This window comes from Myotis nattereri, assembly GCF_964212035.1.
Source record: "Myotis nattereri genome assembly, chromosome: 1".
In the NCBI taxonomy this organism is placed as follows: Eukaryota; Metazoa; Chordata; class Mammalia; order Chiroptera; family Vespertilionidae; genus Myotis; species Myotis nattereri.
Window position 1 is genome coordinate 186,545,497 of NC_138075.1, and position 20,565 is coordinate 186,566,061.

Consider the following 20,565-nt stretch of genomic DNA (forward strand, 5'->3'; position numbering starts at 1 on the left):
AGGCCTGCAGGGGAGGGCAGTTGGGGGCCATCGGGCTGGCAGGGGAGCAGTTATATGTTAACCAGGCTGGCAGGGAGAAACTGTTAGGGGCAATCAGGCAGGCAGTCAGGCGAGCGGTTGGGAGCCCGCAGTCCTGGATTGTGAGAGGGATGTCCCAGATAGGAGAGGGTGCAGGCTGGGCTGAGGGACACCTCACCCCGCCCCCGCCCCACCACCACCACCAGTGCATGAATCTCATGCACCGGGATTCTAGTTAAAAATATATATGGCCAACATTAAGTAGTCATTAATAAATATTCATTTCCTTCCACAAATTAATATATGACCGCAGAATTCGGTGCCACATAAATTATTTATAAGCCATCCATCCAGCTTTTTCCAGAACCCTGAACCTTCTGTCTTCTTTAAGCTACCACTCTTTCTAGCAGCAGAATGTTCAAAAGCAGGCTTTGGTTTCTGGCTGTGAGACCAGTTGCTGAATTTGTAAAGATTTCCCATCTTCGACCATTTATCTTCACCTGGCAGGTGAACTGAAGCCAAAAAGCCATTAATATACCAATCTTATCAATAAATTCCCTTCACCCTCTTATGTACCCAAAATGTTTATTTAACCACTGTCAGTGAGTGGAAATATCTAGTCTCAAATCCTCTTTTCTTCATCCAGAGTCATTTGGGAAGATTACTATAATTAAGGAAAATTTTAAAACCCAATACTTCAGTTAAATGCTGTATTTTCAAGGCAGAATTTCTGTTCTAAGGGGACACTCTGAAGCTCCAGTTCAAAGTAATTTTTGTCTAGCTATAATTGCAAAATGCCTGTGAAATTTTAAAAGTTCCTGAAGTTCTAGACATTTCAGTAGTACAGACACTCTGTTCTGGCAATTGAGATAGAGAATACAGACAGAAATTGATGACCTGTTTTTATACTTACAAGTAAGAACCTCATGTAGTACAGAAGCTCTATGCTGCCTTCCTTAGATTTTTAAAATAAGCGAGTTATCAAGTAAATGATACTCAAGTAAATGATACAAAAAAGGCACAAACAAGTACAAAAAAAGAATGCACATAATCAATTGGAAATGTATTCTGTATATTATTTGGAAGTGTCACAGAACCATCTTATAGGTAAGATGACCAGTAAAGCAAAAATCACTTTACTTCTTTAGTAACTAAACCCTCTGGGTCCAGGAAGATAACCACATTATAATAAATACTACTTGTATGCAAATGCTGTCACAATAACATTTTTAGACACCTCAGTAATAAAATCCTTTAGATTTCTAAAAGTTATTAGTGGGTAGCTGCTCAATTTATAAATCCAATGATATATTTCAAATTATAATAACATCACATATTACAAGAAAAATATTGTTTTGTTTTTTCTTAAAGCCTTGACATATAGTGTATATTTTCAATTAAATTTCATTTTATTTGCTAGATTCACATAAATTACTCCAATTATTAAACTGATAGTTTCTTCACTAGTGCTGAAAAACCCTGAATATTGAAAGTACCACTTTTATTCCCCAACTTTCTCTGGCTTAATTTCCAAGAATACATTTACTTTTTACTTACATGTTTTTCTTCCTTGGTGCTAAGACTCTCATAAATATATTTTATTAATTTCACAAATCACTAGTGACTTGTTTTTTAAAAAAATAGCATTAACTTAGATAACTGAGTATGCTACTGAAAGAGGCAATTTAGCAGAGTGCTTAAAGTGCAGACTCTAAAATTCTATAGCTGTATATTAGAGCTCAGGGTCTGCCACTTAATAGCTGCATGGCCTAAGCAGATTACTAATCTTTCTGTCTCAGCTTCCTTATGTCTTAAATTGGAATAATAATAGTACCTACATCATGAGGTTCCAAATATGAATAAAATAATCCATGTAGACAAGATAGCAGAGTGCCAGACACATAATTAGTGTTTCATAAATATTAATTGCTGTGATTATTTTTTTCCACTAAAGATGGTAAATCTATGCTTTGTATGTCATTATAACAGAAACAAGAATTTTAGAAAACTCTATATTGAGAATAAAATACTGGTAACATAAAGGCTAAAGTGGATTGAGCTATCACTATACTGTGATATTAGGTTGCTAACTAGGTTCCAGAATAGACAGCAACCCAACACTCACCTATAATGAGGCTACTAATCTAATTTAGAGTCTTCTTCGAAACAGAAAGGCTACTTACTGTTCACTGCAACCCACTCATTGAGATCTTCTCCCTCAGGAAGCATGACAGCCATCCGGAGATTGCCACTGCCAAGTGTGGCTTCTGCATGCTTTAAGAGCTCATACTGATGAGAACCCTCTGGTATGTTCTTCTTTGGTTTAAATGTTTTAGAGGAGCGGCTACCACTACAAATACACAAGAAAAAAAAGGCACTTCAATATTTAAGGCATGATTTTCAACAGAGTCAACTACACTATATTACTGGATAAAATAACACAGAGGTAATCCTAAATGTCCACAAATAAAGAGCCCTAAGTTGTATTGGCTACATTAAATCCTGGCAATATAGTTGCTGTAACCAATGTGTTTGAGACCCAAAACTCCTACAAACCTTCTCTATATTCCCTACTGCAACTTCCTAGGAGAAAAAGAATTTTTTGTTGTAACTATCCAACTCTTCACAATAAACTAATGATTCAAGATTACAGGTTGCAGCCCAGCTAACATGGCACAGTGGTTGAGCGTAGCCTCTGAACCCAGAGATCAGGGTTCTTTTTTTCTTTAAAAAAATTTTTTTTCCCCCCAGAAAAGAAGGGAGAGGGAGAGAGAGACAAAAATATCAATGATGAGAGAGAATCACTGATCAGCTGCTTCCTGCATGCCCTGTACTGGGGATCAAACCCACAACCCGGGCATGTGCCCTTGACCGGAATCAAACCCAGGACCCTTCAGTCCACAGGCCAACGCTCTATCCACTGAGCCAAACCAGCCAGGGCAAGATACAATTTTACATGAATAAAACACAAAAAATCCTAGAGCAAGAAAGAAAAGCTACATGTTCTTCTACCCAATTACATATATACTAGTGGCCCGGTGCACGAAATTCGTGCACCGGAGGTGGTGTCCCTCAGCCCAACCTGCACCCTCTTCAATCTCGGACCCTTTGGGGGATGTCGACTGCTGGCTTAGGCCTGATCCCAGGATGTCTGACTGCCGGGATTGGGCCTAAACCGGCAGTTGGACATCCCTTTCACAATCCTGGACCTGCGTGCCTGCCTGATTGCCCCTAACTGCTTCAGCCTGCCAGCCTGATCGCCCCCTAACAGCTCCCCTGCCGGCCTGATTGACGCGTAACTACTCCCCTGCCGGCCTGATCATCCCCAACTGCCCTCCCCTGCTGGCCAGATCACCCCCAAGGCCTTTATTAGTATAGATATGACCCTTCACAGAAAATTTCACTAACCCTGCTTTACAATAGGGATTGACAATTGAATCATTGGGGCCAGGCACCAAGATTTCCTTTCTTTGAATAGTGGAGGGAATAATTATCTTGTCTTTAAATTGCCCTGAACATCAAATGAGATAATGACTTAGAAAAGCATAAAAGCACCATATAAAGACAACTGTCTTTTTCATATACTGAAAAGACAATAAAGTGGTAAAATGAAAAACACTATTTTTATTCTCCCCTCCCTTCCTTTACAGCCTTTATTTAAACTTTGAAATTTAGAAAAATTTCACTTCTATTTTCATTTCTTTACATTCAATATTATTTTGTATTAGTTTCAGGTTTATTAGTTACAAAATAGTGGTTAGGCAACCATATACTTTACAAAGTGGTCCCCGATATTTCCAGTACCCACCTGGCTTCATACCATCATTACAACACTGTTGACGCTATTCCCTATTTAAGTGACAATAGGTTTACAGGTTCCTTTCGATCTTTCTTTTGTGTTGCTTGCCCTTCCTTTTCTTTCTCACTTCTTCCCTCATTTTCTTTATATAGTATCTCAATTGGCCCGCAAAGCTCAGTGAAGGCACTGGGACACACTTAACACATTTTACAGACCAGGAGACTGAGGCCAATTCCAGTTGGCTATGGAACTGGACTCCTCGGGCAGGAGCCCTCACAGCCGGCTCTCCACCTTTCCTAAGGGACAGCCGCAGGGCAAACAGAACAAACCTCCCCGTGAGGCTTCCAAGCCTCATTCTCCAGCACCTCTTCATCATGGATGCTCCACATTCTTTCCTCTCCCCCAGCCCCACCCCACTCTTTACTGCCCCTCTTCTGGGGAGCAGGTGGTAGGCTTGCCCTCACTGTGCAGGTGTGCACCCCCATGGGGTGGGCAAGAACTGGGGGCGGGGAGGGCGCAGGCTTGTTTTTGGGCCAACGCGGGAGCAGGAGTCCTGGCCTCCCAAGTGTGCAGGCCCCAGCGAGGCCCGGTCAGCGCCGGAGCTTCACCAAACCGCCGCAGTGGGGTACCCAGCAGTGGGGCGCTACTCCACTGAGGTGGCGCCGCCCCTCCATCCCCACCTCAGGGCTGAGTCTGCGCCCCTCTGCCCAGGCGTCCTTCCACGCCTGCAGTCATCGCCTCTTGTTTCCCGCCTATTGGGGCCAATACAGAACCTCACTCTCTGCAGGCGAGGCAGATCCCTACCCGCCAGCACCCTGCCCAGGCCTGAGCCCCCTCCAGTGCACCCCACCTTGGGCCGCTCTGCGCCCCTTGGGCCGCCTGCCTCCTGGCCAGCCGCTTCCCCGAAGCCATGGCGCTTGCCCAGGATCGCCCATCAGGCGGAGGCCTGTCCCCGCGCCTGCAGACCCCATGGCCGAGGCTCCTTGCAGCCACTTTGCCAAAGGTTCCTCTACCTTCAGGCTCTCTCCTCAGACCCCCGGGAGCTTGGATCCCGCGGCCCAGCCCTTCCGTGGCTCCCTGCAGCCCCGCTCTACTCAGCTCTCCTGCCACCCACCTGTCAGGAAGCTGCCAGGAGCCTTGCTGCGGGCAGTGTGGTTCTGGGGCAGGGGCTGGGGTGTGGGGAGCAGCTCCAGTAAAGTTTAGTAAACCCCAAGCCCCCAGCCCCTCCTTCAGCAGAGCCCAGGGCAGGCTTGGGGCCTGGGTCAGAACACTGCAGCTGCGGAGGCCCCGCCCACCCAGGGCCTCACACAGGTGTCCCGGCTGGGGGCGTGGCTTAGGCGGCTTATTCGCGCCACCAAGCCTCCCCCCCCCCACCCCCCCCCTCCCACCGCCCAGGGTGCACACAGGGGTCCCGGCTGGGGGCGTGGCTTTGGCGGCTTGTTTGCACTGCCACCCCCCCCCCCCCCCCCGCCACACCCCCCCACACCCCCGCCGCCCAAGGTGCACACAGGGCAGCTGGGGGCGTGGTTTAGGCGGCTGTTCGTGCCTCCAAGCCCCCGCCACTCAGGGCCGCACACTGGGGTCCTGGCTGGTGTTGGGGCTTAGGCACCACACAGGCCAGACGGCAGCTCGAGCTGGCCCTCCCTGCCCGCAGTATGCAAATTAGCCGCCATCTTGGTTGGCAGTTAATTTGCATATCTCACTGATTAGCCAATGGGAAGGGTAGCGGTCGTATGCCAATTACCATGTTTCTCTTTTATTAGATAGGATAGGTGGCGTCAGCAATCTTAATCCATAATTCTAGGTATGTAGACAAGAAGCTAGACATTAATATAATTGGTTTGCTCAAATTTCATATGTATTTTTAAATGGATCAAATGAAATTAGTCTTAGAAATGATTTTAAGAATTTTTAAGAGATGGATTCGTTGGTTAACGCTGGCAAGTTCTCATCAAATTGTATTATATTCAGTCATCATCCTTTCTCAATACTCCCCTTCTCTCTTCATATGAAAAGGAAGAGAAGGACATCAGCTGGACCTGCACTCAGGAGGGTCAGAGCCTCATCTGTCCCCAATACCATCTACTTATTGAACCACTCTGCTCTGAAGTTTTAGGCTTCCAAATGTTTTCTTGATTGCTGTCCCAACCAAAATTGGTTTCCACAAAACTAAGTAAATCTACCTCATAAGAGCTTATGCTTGGGTAGAAAAAAAATAAATAAATCTGAGTTCGATTTTGTGAAGGTCAGCTTTGACACTTATCAGCTATGTTATCTCAGGCAAATTACCCAACTTTCCTTGGGCATATTTTTTCTTTAACAGTGAAAGACTAATAAAAATAACAAAAATCACCACAACCTGTATCATGGAACAACTGTAAAATAAGAAAATAATATGTGAAAAAAGCTTTTAAAAGTGTAAAAGGCTTTGCAAATGTTAATTTTTTCATTATCCTTCCTTTTCCTGAACCAGAATGACTCATAATAAAAAGAAATGGTAGTGTAATGTGCAAAAGCTTTCTTTCAGTGTCTATTCCCACCTCATCTCCTAAGACTGGATGCAGAAAAACAAAACCTTACTTTGGAAACAAATGCTTTTACACATCAAGTTCAAAACAGATTTTTTTTTTAAGTTTGCTTTGTTTTTTGTTGCTATATTTTTATCAAGGTTCAATGATCTCAGAATAATTGTGGGGCTAGATTAGAAATCAAGAAAACAATCTATTCCTCATTTTGCTATTTTCTTCTTATGTTACATAGGCTTCAATTTCTTTGTTTTTGAAAGTCTGGAAAATAACGTTTTACAAAAGGGTATAGTTTAGAGATGAGATCATGTTTATAAAATGGTTTTAGTTCCCTGGGGACTTTCATCTCCCTTCTCTGTTTCCCATTTCCATGCACATTCATAATTCCAAAATGCTTTCAAGTTCCCATTTAATTTTCTTTTTCTGGATCTTCTGCTTTTTTGAGGCAGAATAAACCATTTTAATACTAACCATTTTAATACTCTATATTTTTTAATATTCTTTTTTAAAACGATATTCGGCTTTTTCTTCAACTGTTACCTGAAACTTCTACCAGTATCCACTCTACCCTAAAAGTACAATACTGCTCCTTTCCTTATTCCTAGGTCCAAACGCCAACTGACAGACCCCTCAAATTCAAAAGCACAAATACCAAAGCATGTACACAAAAGACTCACCAAAGAATATAAGCTATTACAGCAACAATGTATGGCCAAATGCTTACATATCACATTGTATTTTAAGATATTTGATACAAATATTAAAAAACATTTTTTGTAACAGAAAGTATGTTGGCCTTCCACTCACCCATCTAAGAAGAAATCGGTGTATCAGAAGAAATATTGTGTATCCTTCAAGAGTTTATGTCTATACAAGCATAAGAATGCTTGTGCCCGTTTCTGTTTTTACACAATTATTGTATACTAAAAATATTAAATCTTGTTATTCACTTAATATATCCAGGAGATTATTTACATTAAGGTAGAAGTAGATATACTTCATTCTTTGTAAGGATTTTAGTATAGATATATATTTTAATCAGTCACTTATTGATAAACATTTAGGTTGTTTCTAGTCATTTGTTACTATAAATGATGCTATAGTGTATTAGCTAATACACATTATCCTTGTGTATTAGCATACTTAAAGGATAAATTCTTAGAAGTAAAACTGTTATGTAAAAGGGAATGTACATTTTTTTAAATATATTTTTATTGATTTCAGAGATGAAGGGAGAGGGGGAGGGAGATACAAACATCAATGATGAGAATCATCATGCCCGCCCCCACTGGGGATTGAGCCCACAACTCAAGGTCACGGTTTGATTCCCAGTCACAGAATGTACATTTTTAAATTTTATATAAGGCCCATTTCCCCCCAAATAAATTGTACCCTTGTACAATCCCATTAATGATGTATGATGAGAGTAGTTATATACTTTTTTTGGTCTTCGAGAACAGCAATTCAATGCTAATTTCTCTTGGACAGCTCCCAAAACAGTGTCATAACTACATGAGAATTTAGAGCTTTTTGATTGGAATGTGAATGATATATTACATATAAGGGATGTTGTATTGATAATTCATAACATTAACCTGAAGTATTTTCTTTCCAAATAAACATCCAGAATTCAGATTTCTTTTCCCCAGTATTCTTATTCATAGTTGAAGGCCAATCAATTTCTACAGCAAGACAGGGTGGTTTGACAAGTAAATAACTGAGCCCAAAGGGAAAACTCTGAGCACATATCCCTTATAATTAGCCAGTTTTATCTAACTTTTATAAATTTCAACAGCATCATTTGTTTTCTCTTTGAGATACTAACGAATAGATTAGGCCCCATAGTGACACCTAGGTTAACACCCATAAACTGGTTCTAACCATCTCAACACTCACATCCATCATTACCCTAACTTTTAACCCTTTATTTTTAACTAGAGGCCCAATGCACGAAATTCGTGCAAGAATAGGCGTTTCTTCCCCCGGTTGCCAGCACCAGCTTCCCTCTGGCACCCAGGACTCGGGCTTTCCTCTGGCCGCCAGCAGGCACCCAGGACCCAGGCTTCCCTCCAGCCGCCAGCAGGCACCCAGGACCCGGGCTTCCCTCACAGCCCGTTTCGTCGGGAAGGTTGTCCGGAAGGACATCTGATCTAATTAGCATATTACGCTTTTATACATATAGATAACTATCAATGAAGTTGGTATTTTCTAAGTTGGAGCAGTGGTTCTCAACCTTCCTAATGCCGCGACCCTTTAATACAGTTCCTCATGTTGTAGTGATCCCCAACCATAAAATTATTTTCGTTGCTACCTCATAACTGTAATTATGCTACTGCTATGAATCGTAATGTAAATATCTGATATGCAGGATGTATTTTCATTGTTCGAGACGCACAGGTTGAGAACCGCTTTTTGACTGGAATGTGAATGATATATTACATATAAGGGATGTAGTCACTAGAGAATCTTAAGGCTGAAGGAATTGGGGGTGAAGGAGATGTATAGAGAACTAAAAAAGGGCATTAGTAAGAGTTAGAATAGATATCTGTATATTTTGATACTAAAGAACATGTCAATATATTAAAAATTACAAGCAAATTAACATCAATTTATTTGAGTCTCTATTCCTTCAAGATTAAGGGAATTACTCTGACCACACAGCTAGTTAAATGGCAGAAATGGGATTCAAGAACAGTATATTATCTTGAACAAGTTACTTAACATTACCAAGCCTCAGCTTCCTCATCAATAAAATGGAAATAATAGCTACCTTACTATTGAACCCTGTGGTAAGAACTCAGTATTAGTTATCTTTGCTCCACCTCTAGGTAGCAATCTGTCATTTACATCAGTATCTCCTTCCATGGGTCTAAACTTTAAAGTCTAACATTAGCGATCAGGTACTTGATAAATATTTATTAATTGACAGTTACAATCAACTTCAGGCTGAAAACTCCTTATCAGGATAGTAATGATGATAATTAACATTAACTAATATTTACTGCAGGTTTTGTGCTCAGAAGTATTTTACAAGCACTGTCTTATTTAATACTCATAACTTTATGATATACATACTATTACTTCATGAGTAATAAAAATGAGGCTCTAAGTACTTTAAAAATTTGCTCAAGACTAGAAAAGTGGTAAATTGAGGAGCCAGAATTTAAATCTAGGATTTAAATCTTCAAAGCCCACTCTTTTATCCACTCCCCAACACTATATGGTGTTTACCTTTATTTTCTATCCAATTAATAATTTTCTTTTTATATCACCAGTTTAATCAAGTCATTTATGAAGTAACACAAGTCTAATTTATGCTGAAAGAGTTATTAGCTGGTACATTTTTTAAAAATATATTTTTATTGATTTCAGAGAGGAAAGGAGAGGGATAGAAAGAAACATCAATGATGAGAGAGATAGTCTCAATGATCGGCTCCCTACTGGGGATTGAGCCGCAACCCAGGCATGAGCCCTGACTGGGAATCGAACCGTGACCTCCTGGTTCACTGAGCCACACTGGCTGGACAGTGCGCACATTTTTAAAACAATCTTCAAACTACCTAATTCCATTTCCTCTCCTCTCTAATTTAGATGAATACTTAGTACTGCCATTAAGAAAAAATAAAATTCCACCACAGAGCAGTTTCCCCCCAAAGGTTGTCAAACACACTTATGCTTTTAGAAAGGTGATTATGCACCAGCAAAACATGTTAGAAATTATCAAAATTAAGTAGAATGTGTTCTAAAAATAATAAAGTTAAAGACTATGAGTACCAAAAAGACAATATTTTAAAAAAATTTTATTGAAATTATTGAGGTGACAAGGTTTCAAGCGTACAATGCTACTAGGTGTACCAGTTAATAATGGTGGATTTTGTAATCAAAGAAAACACGATAATTTCAAGAGAAACATCAAAAGTGCTTTATTCAAAGTAATGTCCATCGCTTGCTACACATTTCTCCCATCTTTCAGGCAATTTGTGGATACCGTACCAATAGAACTTTTCTTGTTTTGAGGCAAACCATTCAGAGACCCAATTTTTCACTTCTTCATATGTTTTGAAGTGCTGCTCAGAAAGTGTGTGTTTCATTGATCGGAACAAGTGGTAATCTGAAGGAGCAAGGTCTGGTGAATACAGCAGGCGGGTTAATACTTCCCAGGCAAGATCTTTTAATGTGTCTTTAACTGGTTTTGAAGTGTGTGATGGTGCGTCATCATGAAGCAAAATTACTTTGCTGTGTCTTCTGGCACATTTGGTCGTTCCTGGCACACTTGGTCGTTCAACGATCAAAGCATGGTTCAAATTGATTATTTATTGTCAGTAGTGATCAGTATTAACCGTTTCACCTGGTTTTAGAAGCTCATAATACACCACACCTTCCTGATCCCACCAAACGCAGAGCATTGTCTTTTTCTGAAGTGATTTGGCCTTGCAGTCGATGTTGATGGTTAACCTGGATCAACCCATGATTTTGTGTGTTTGGGATTCTCAAAATAAATCCACTTTTCATCGCCAGTTAAAATTCGACGCAAAAAGACTTTCTTTCGTGCCGTTGAAGCAACATTTTACTGATAACTTTTCCGTTTTCCATTTGTCTTTTGTTCAGTTGATGTGGCACCCATTTTCCTTCCTTTAAAATCTTTCCCATTGCTTGTAAATGATCAGAAATTGTTTGCTGAGCAACGTTTAATCTTTCTGCAAGTTGTTTTTGAGTTTGACAAGCATCTTCATCCAATAATGCTTGTAATTGTTGGTCTTCAAACTTTTTTGGTTGACCTGGATGTCCTTTGTCTCTCACATCGAAATCATCACTTTTAAAGTGTTTAAACCAGCATTCACAAGTATCTTGAGATGGAGCATGTTCACCATAAGCTTTCTGAAGTATACGATAACTTTTTCTTCAAAATAATGAATTAAATCTTCCCACAAATGCTCTTTTTTTGGCACGAAATTCAACATGTTTAAGTGTAAAAATATCTATGATGTTAACACCTTCAGCAAATTTGGCATATGAAGTTTTGAACCTTGTGGTCAATACAACAAAATAGCATACATATCAAATTGCATATATATCAACATATGTGTAAGTCCACCTATTGAAAAAAAATCCTCATTATTAACTGGTACACCTAGTATAATAAGTATATAATCGGCATATTGTATTGTGTGTTCATTACCCAAAGTCAAGTTTCCTTCTATCATCATTTATTCCCCCTTTACCCTCTTTTAACTGCCCCCACCCCCCTTTCCCTCTGGTAATCACCATAAGGTTGTTAAAAAGATAATTTTGATTCAAGAAAATTAACAATCTAAAAAGAAAAGAGAAAGAAAAATAGCAATCTGAACAAACATATCTACTTACATTTCTACCTAACATCCCCTTTAAATCATTATTATTAACTAGAGGCCCAGTGCACGAAATTAGTGTACGGGCGGGGGGGTGGGGTGTCCCTCAGCTGGGCCTGCACACTCTCCAATCTGGGACCCCTCGGGGGATGTCCAACTGCCAGTCGGACATCCCTCTCGCAATCCAGGACCACTGGCTCCTAACCGCTTGCCTGCCTGATCGCCCCTAACCACCTCTGCCTGCCAGCCTGATGCCCCTAACTGCTCCCTTGCCTGCCAGATTGCCCCTAACCACCTCTGCCTGCTGGCCTTATTGCCCCTAACTGCCTCTGCCTGCCAGCCTGATCGCCCCCTAACTGCCCTCCCCTGCCGGCCTGATCGCCCCTAACTGCCCTCCCCTGCCAGTCTGATCGCCCCTAACTGTCCTCTGCCGGCCTGATCGCCCCCTAACTGCCCTCCCCTTCCGGCCTGATAACCCCTACACTGCTTTCCCCTGCTGGCATGATTATCCCTAACCACCTCTGCCTCGGCCCCCACCACCGTGGCTTTGTCCGGAAGGACGTCTGGAAGATGTCCGGTCTAATTAGCACATTACCCTTTTATTAGTATAGACTAGAGGCCTGGCACACAAAAATTTGTGCACTCGTTGGGGGGGGGGGGATCCTTCAGCCTGGCCTGCGCCCATTCACAGTCCAGGACCCCTTGGGGGATGTGTACCTGTCGACTTAGGCTTACTCCCCGGGGGATCAGGCCTAAGCCTGCAGTCAGACGTCCTTCTGGCAGCCAGGGAGCCCTCGGGGGAAGTTCGACTAAAGGCTTAGGCCCCCAAGGGATCGGGTCTAAACTGTTGGACTTAGTGCTGCCACGGAGGTGGGAGAGGCTCCTGCCACCACCACTGTGCTGTCCAGCCATGAGCCAGCTTCTGGCTGAGTGGCACTCCCCATATGGAAGTGCACTGACCACCAGGGGGCAGGTCCTGCATTGAGCGTCTGCCCCCTGGTGGCCAGTGAGCATCATAGCAACCGGTCATTCTGCCATTCAGTCAATGTGCATATTAGCCTTTTATTATTATTATATAGGATGTCCCTATTTCCCCCCTTTTGCCCCCTCTACCCAGCTCTTGTCCCCCACTTCTCTCTGGCCATCACAATACTCTTGTCTGTGTCCATGGGTTGTGCATATATTTTCTTTGGCGAATCCCTTCTTTAAATTCACTTCTTTAAATTTTTATTTTCAGATAAGTGCTTATAACTGCACTATTATATATTTTCTATTATATCATTTAGAATTAAGATATTTTTTAATTGAACCCTTGTAAATTTTAGCACAATTTAATAAATTATGCTAGAAGCAATTAGGAGATTTTTCATATAATGCAGATTCATTTCAATGAATATTTTATTAATTTTTCATTTTTTAATATTTTTAAGATTCGTGCAATAGGCCTTCTTTCCCCTGGCTGCCAGCACCAGTTTTCCTCTGGCACCCAGGACCCAGACCTTCACTCTGGCCACCGCCTTCCATCTTTACTCTGGACACAGTCGTCGCTGCAGCTGGAGCCTTCAGTCTTTGCTCCTCGCTCCAGCGGGAGTCTTCACTCTTCGGCCAGAGCTGCTCCTGTAGCTCCTTCCGCCCCCCACCCTCCCTCTCATACCTTGATCGCTACTTCGCTTGCAGACCTCGCCGAGGAGGTCCTGGGTTCCAGGGGACCGCCTTGCCTGCGGCCCGGCTTTCCCATCATGATCATGAACACCAGCCGCAGGCAAGGCGGCTACTGGGTCCCGGGGTGCCGCCTTGCCTGCGGCCCGGCTTTCCGATCGCGATCCGGATCATGGGCCACAGGCAAGGCAGCTCCTGGGTCCTGGGGGGCTGCCTTGCCTGCGCCCGGCTTTCCGATTATGATCACCAACACCAGCCACAGGCAAGGCAGCTCCTGGGTCCCGGGGTGCCGCCTTGCCTGCGCCCGGCTTTCCAGTCACAATCACGATCACGATCAAAGGCTGCAGGCAAGGCGGCTCCTGGGTCCCAAGGGGACGCCTTGCCTGCGCCCAGCTTTCCGGCGGCTCCTGGGGTCACACGGGGGCCTGGATGGTGGCTCCCGGTGTCCTGCCCTGCCTGCAGTATGCAAATTAGACGCCATCTTTATTGGTGGTTAATTTGCATATCACACTGATTAGCCAATGGGAGGCATAGCAAAGGTACGGTCAATTACCATGTTTGTCTATTATTAGATAGGATGGTGGTGCTATTGCTGTTATTGTTTTTTCCACAATTTTTTTTCTGTTATTGTTAATGTTAAGAGAGTAAAAAAACCTTAACATTCTTGGAAAGCAAGAAAGCAAGCTATCAGCAGATAAAAATTGAGAAACTCTGGTAAGTTTAAAAAGTTGATGAGACACAGTGACAATGAAAGTCTGATAAACCTAGCCTAGTATATGCCCAAAAGATAAGACAACAAAGGTAAGAGTGACTTCCACCATTCTCCAAACTCAGAATCTGGATGACAGCAGGGAGAAGGACCCTGAGAGACTCTTTAGGAATTATATGGGAACTTGATTCAGAATCTCTGAGCCAGCGAATTTCAATACCCTCCTCTGATGGCCTTTTCTGGGAAGTAGGCAAGTGACAGCAGATATTTAACATTAGGATAAGGCTCAGAACTTTGGGGTGTGGGGTGGAGGGGGATGCCTCTATAGACAATTTATTAAAATTAAATACTCTGATCTGTGAAAGAATTGTAAGCCACAGAGTGGGAGAAAAATCTTTGCAAACCATATCTGATAAAGAATTTGCATCCAAAATTCACAAAAAGTTCTTACAAATTTAACAGAAAGAAAATAACTCTAAAAAGAAATGGGCAAAAGATATGAGCAAACCCTATCAAAGAAGACATACAGATAGCAAATAAACATATGAAAAGAATCTCAACATCATCTGTCGTCAAGGAATTGAAATTAAAACAATGAGATACCACTACACAACTATTAAAAGTTATAATTCATAAAACTGACAATACCAAATGCTGATGAGGATGCAGAACCATTCATTGCTGAAAGGAATGAAAAATAAAAAATTGTATAGCCATTCTGGAAGACAGTTTGGCAGTTTGTTACAAAGCTAAAACAATTATTCCATACAAATCAGCAAACCCACTCCTAGGTATTTATTTAATGGATTTGAAAACCTATGTCTACAAAAAATCCACCTGTGAATGTTTATATCAACTTTAATCGTGCCTTTCAATAGGTGAATAGATAACCAAACTGTGGACATCCTTAAAATGGAATATTATCTATATACCAGAGGCCCGGTGCACAAATTCGTGCATGGGTGGGGTCCCTAGGCCTGGCCCGCAGTCATTATGGTGGTACAACTCTGTGGCTATACTAAAATCCACTAAATTTTACACTTTAAAGGATAAATTTTATGGCATATGAATTTTTATGGTGTAGCTCAATTTAAAAAAATTTTTTATCTTTACTATTAAAAAAAGCAGTAGCTTCTCAATAATCCTTCTTACCACAATAAGTCAGCTTCTTTCATCCATGTATTTACTCTTGCATTTTTTCATCCAACTAGCATATTCTGACAACCTTCTATATCAGTGATGGCAAACCTATGACACGCGTGTCAGAGTTGACACAAGAACTCATTTTTTTTGGCTGATTTTTCTTTGTTAAATGGCATTTAAATATATAAAATAAATACCAAAAATATAAGTCTTTGTTTTACTATGGTTGCAAATATCAAAAAATTTCTATATGTGACACGGCACCAGAGTTAAGTTAGGGTTTTTCAAAATGCTGACACGCCGAGCTCAAAAGGTTCGCCATCACTGTTCTATATTCTAAATAGTTCTGTCCTAGGCCCTGGGCAATTCACAGCACTGAACAAGGGATAAGATTCCTACTGTCATGTAGGTAGAGGAGGCAAAGAAAAAAAAATAAACCAACAACCAAACTTGAAGGGTCCCCATGGGGCAGCAGCAGCTCATCCCACGCTTAAGCGCTTGAACCTATTTGCAAGGCCCATTTTTCTCTGACTTCCCAGTGAGGTGACAGCAGCCCCACCCTGGTTCACTTCTTTCCCATAACATTTCTAGAGACACAAAGCAGCCACACATATTCTCTCTCTTATCTTAGACTTCTTCTATCCTAGGCACTTCCTTGTTTCGCTGTCCCCAGCCTTAATAAACTTACTCTCAAAATCAAAATAAATAAAATAATAAAAACCAACAAAAAACTATTGAGTAGAGGTAAGTGCTACAATGAAAATAACAGAATGATGTGACAAATAATGTGACGTGACAAGGCACTATGTTAGATTAGGTGATTAGAGAAGGCCTCCCCACCCTGGCCAGTGTGGCTCAGTTGATTGGGCATCATCCCATGTGCCAAGAGGTCCTTGGTTTGATTCCTGGTCAGGGCACATGCCCGTGTAGCGAGCTCGATCCTCAGTAAGGGGTGTGCAGGAGGCAGCCGATGAGGCAGCCAATCAGGCAGCCTATCAGTGTTTCCTTTTCTCTCCTTCTCTCCTTCTAGCTTCCTCTATCTAAAATCAATAAAAACATTTTTTGCTTTTAAAAAGAGAGAAGGCTTCCCCAATGCCAGAAAGCCAAGAAGAAAGAACTGGAGTAGAGGAAGCTAATAGGCTAAACCAGTGCAAAAGCAAGTTTTTAGAAGTAGTTGTAAAAAGATAATTGTAACTTAGGGCATCATGAACGATGGGAATAGTGGCATAAGAAGAAATCAGAAAGACTAGTAGAACCATATTAGCTAAGATTTTAGAGGCCAAAGTATGGAATTTAGATTATCACTTTAAGAATAACTGGGAAGCTGTTGAAGACTTTTTTAAAAACCCAAAAGTAATATATTTCAGTGATTTTTAAAAAACATCATCCTAGTTGCCATGCAGAGAATGGACTGGGAGGATGGCAAAAGAGGCAACCAAGAAGCCAGTTAGGAAACTACTACAAAGAAGATAGAATGATGGCTTGGATGCATGGGAATGAATGCAGATTCCAATACTTATTTGTAGGCAGTACCAGCAGGGCTCACTATTGAGTTTCATGATTTGTGGAGAATGGTGAAGAAGACAGAATCAAGGATGACTCATAAATTTTCAGTCTCAAGTAGGTAGAAAGTGGACCCTTTAATTAAGATAGGTTTCAGGAGATGACTTTTTAACATATTAACTTGAGATACCTATCAGAAATTCAAATAAATATGTTAGGTAGGCAGTTGTATATACAAGTCTTGGGCTCAGAGAAAAGATTAGACTAAAGGAAACTAATAATGTTGGTACCCTCACTGGTTAGCACAATGCTAAAAGATACACTAGCATATTATTTGAGTATTTTACAAGCTATGAGAAGTCCTACAGTAAAGAAAACTGTTTATGGTTTAGCCCAGAGTTCCCCAAAAATCTTTAGTCATGGAAACTTTTCTTCCACATTTTAATATCTTGCTCTTTAACACATATTAGGGAAAACTGCTCTAGTACATCAAACTGCTAACTGGGTTGCCTCTCAATTTAAAGTATGTTCATGACACTTCAATTTTATAAAGTGTAACTCAGAGACCTCATTGAAGAACAGGTAGAGTGTTGGCCAATTCTGTATTTATTTAATGCCTCATAAAATTTTATAATCTAATCCCCAGAAAATAATAAAGCACTTCACACACAAAAGCCAGTTAGTTTCTACATCTGTGAAGTTATCTAAGACATTTCTCAGCTATAGATGAAGGCACTAAAGTTTAAGCACTCATCTCCAATCACCCTCTGAGGTTTTGAGTTGTGCACTAAATTCATTATTCCAGACAGTAAATTGGTACTGAAACCACAGGAGATTTTAGGAAGTGCCCATAGTCAAAGGTCTGGGTGATTTCCATGCAACGACAGTAACTCCATTTTCAAAATCTTATCATCGTGCCGGACTGTTAAAAGGGGCAAACCAAAACTTGAATATGCAAAGTTCAGAATAAGTATGAACCTAGCAACTGAATTGGCAGTAATTCCAAACATACCAATATTTCAACCAAGTAGCATCTAAAGAGCTTAAGTATAACTTGTTTTATAAAAATTCTTAACTTTCCATGAAAAACTCTCCATCCTCTCTTATATCTCACTGTAACTTAAAGCACCTGTAACACCTTATATGTATATTTATGTGTTTCTCTTTTAGATAGCACTTCAAAATGAATGGCTGTGTCTGTCATCTTCATTTTAGTAACTCCACTCCCTAATATGATGGCTGGCATATGCAGAAGAAAAGGCACAGGACTTAGAGCAGCCGTGGGCAAACTACAGCCCGCGGGCCGGATCCGGCCCGTTTGAAATGAATAAAACTAAAAAAAAAAAGACCGTACCCTTTTATGTAATGATGTTTACTTTGAATTTATATTAGTTCACACGAACACTCCATCCATGCTTTTGTTCCGGCCCTCCGGTCCAGTTTAAGAACCCATTGTGGCCCTCGAGTCAAAAAGTTTGCCCACCCCTGACTTAGAGTAAAGATCCAGTTTCAGATCCTGTCTTTGTATCTTACTAGCTATGAAATCTTGGACAAATCATACGACTTCTCTAAGCTTACAATGTAAAAATTGGAGATATCACCAGTTTTGCAGGACCATTATGACAATTCAATTAATAAATTTATAGCACCTTAATTTAAAGCACACAGCAAATGTGCACTATATGAAATGATAGCTTTAAAATGTTCAACGAATGAATATATGTATATGTACTTTTATATATATGTATTACTTTTATATATATGTACTTATATATATATATATGTATTACTAAAGCACCAAGACGCACTTTATCCCTTAGTTCATTCAGGCTGCTTTAACAAAAGTACCACAGACAGACTGGGTGACTTATAAACAACAGAAATTTACTTCTGACAGTCTGGGGGCTAGAAATCTAAGATCAGGGTTGCCAGCATTGTTGGGTACTAAATGAAGGCCCTCCTCATCCAGGTTACCGATTGCCCTCTTCTCACTACATCTTCATATGATGGAAAGGGCTATGAAAATATGAAACTCCTATGGGGTCTTGCCCTGCCAAGTAGTTCAGTTGGTTAGAGCATCACCCAGATATACCAAGATTGTGGGTTTGATCTCTGGTCAGGACACATACAAAAATCAACCAATGAATCAATAAGTGGAACAAATCAATCTCTTTCTCTCTCCTTTTCTCTCTCTCTCTCAAATTAAACAAACAAACAAACACAAAACTTTAATGAAACTTTGTGGGGTCCGTTTTTTAAGGACACTCACCCCAATCATGAGGGTAGAGCCTTCATGACAAAATCACTTCTCAAAGACCTCACCTCCTAATAGCACCACATTGAGCATTAGGATTTCAACATATGAATTTGGGGGGATGCACTGAGACAACAGCAATCCTCCTACTACACTTCTATTAATCCATACAAGGTCAACTTAAGCCTTGGTCAATTTTGCTCAGTGTTTAGAACATTGGCCCAAGGACTGCAGGGTTGAGGGTTCAATTCCTGGTCAAGGGCACGTACCACAGTTGTAGGTTCCATCCCTGGCCCCAGTCAGGGTGTGTGCAACAGGCAACAATAGATGTCTCTCTCTCTCACGTCCATGTTTCTCTTGCTCTCTCTCCCACCCTCACTTCCACTCTCTCGAAAAATTAATGGGAAAAATATCCTTGGGTGAGGATTTACAAAAAAAAAAAAAAAAAAAGTCAATTTAAAACATTATATCCTCATGTTTGTTTGCATTTTACTTATTCTCTCTCACTAGATTGTGAGTTACTCAAGAACATAGATCATGTCTTAGTCATCCTTGATCTGCAGTACCTACCCTAATACAGAACCTGGGACAGATACCTAGTAAGTGTTTACTATCTTAAATAATGATATTGAAAGAGGAGAAAACTCTTGTTCTTATTGAAGGAGTAGTTGTTCTTAATATTAAAGGAAGGAATTGACCCATCATCTTTATTTGGTGCAACAAATCTAAAAGATTCTAACTGCAGCAAGGGAAGTAACAGATGAATTGGGGATATTTCCTAACCCTGACACCAACATTTCATTTTAAATTTTAGATCCTTTACAATCCTGCCCTACTTAAACATTCACTAAAAAAAAAAAAAAAAACCAAGGTGAGACATCTCAGTAATTCTAAGCAAGCCCGCTCCTACTCTTCCCTGGGAGGGAAGAGAATCAGAAGAGGTAGCTTTTATATTCTTTTTTTAGAAGTGTTTGTTTTTTAATATGGTTTTTTCCCCCCATTATTTCAGAGAGAGGAAGGGAGAGGGAGAGAAATAGAACATCAATGATGAGAGAGAATCACTGATCGGCTGCCTCTTACCTGCCCCCCACTGGGGATCAAGCCTGCAACCCAGGCAAGTGCCCTGACTGGATGGATTGATGCTTAACCACTGAGCAACACTGGCTGGGCTAGCTTTTATTTTTTTAATAATTAATATGCACTTCCTTGTTATAATAGGATTACTTTATTTTTTCAAAGTAAAAGAGCAGAATTTTCCCCTGGCCTTTAATCCAAAACCGCAGCCCATTATAAAGGGTGCAATAAAAGGTAAAGCCTGCAGCTTTGGCAGTAATTGGAACAATTTTTACATCAGATACAGATACCAACACTAGGGCAAAGATTCACCTACAATTCCTATATCTGCCTGCAAATATGAAGCTGTAACACCATAGGCATCCAATGAAATCAGTGACATAGCAGTTTTGTGTTCTAAATGCTTTGAAGTTAAATTCTTATAATAAAAAAAACCTGACTAGAAAAAAACAAACACAAAGTTAAAATCAGATGCAGACTATTTATTCCTTTTTATCTCATACACTTTTAACTGAACTTTCTTTTTATACTGG

The 20,565-nt window shown here is 40.9% G+C and overlaps 1 protein-coding gene across 1 annotated transcript in view; it reads right to left on the minus strand.

Annotated features, from left to right (window-relative positions):
* Window positions 1–20,565, minus strand: part of MOB1B (MOB kinase activator 1B) — a 55,260-nt gene that overhangs the window by 18,398 nt on the left and 16,297 nt on the right. The window contains exon 2 of the mRNA XM_081083296.1: window positions 2,202–2,368. Within this exon, the coding sequence (XP_080939422.1) occupies window positions 2,202–2,368 (167 nt within the window). The remainder of the gene's footprint in view (window positions 1–2,201; window positions 2,369–20,565) is intronic.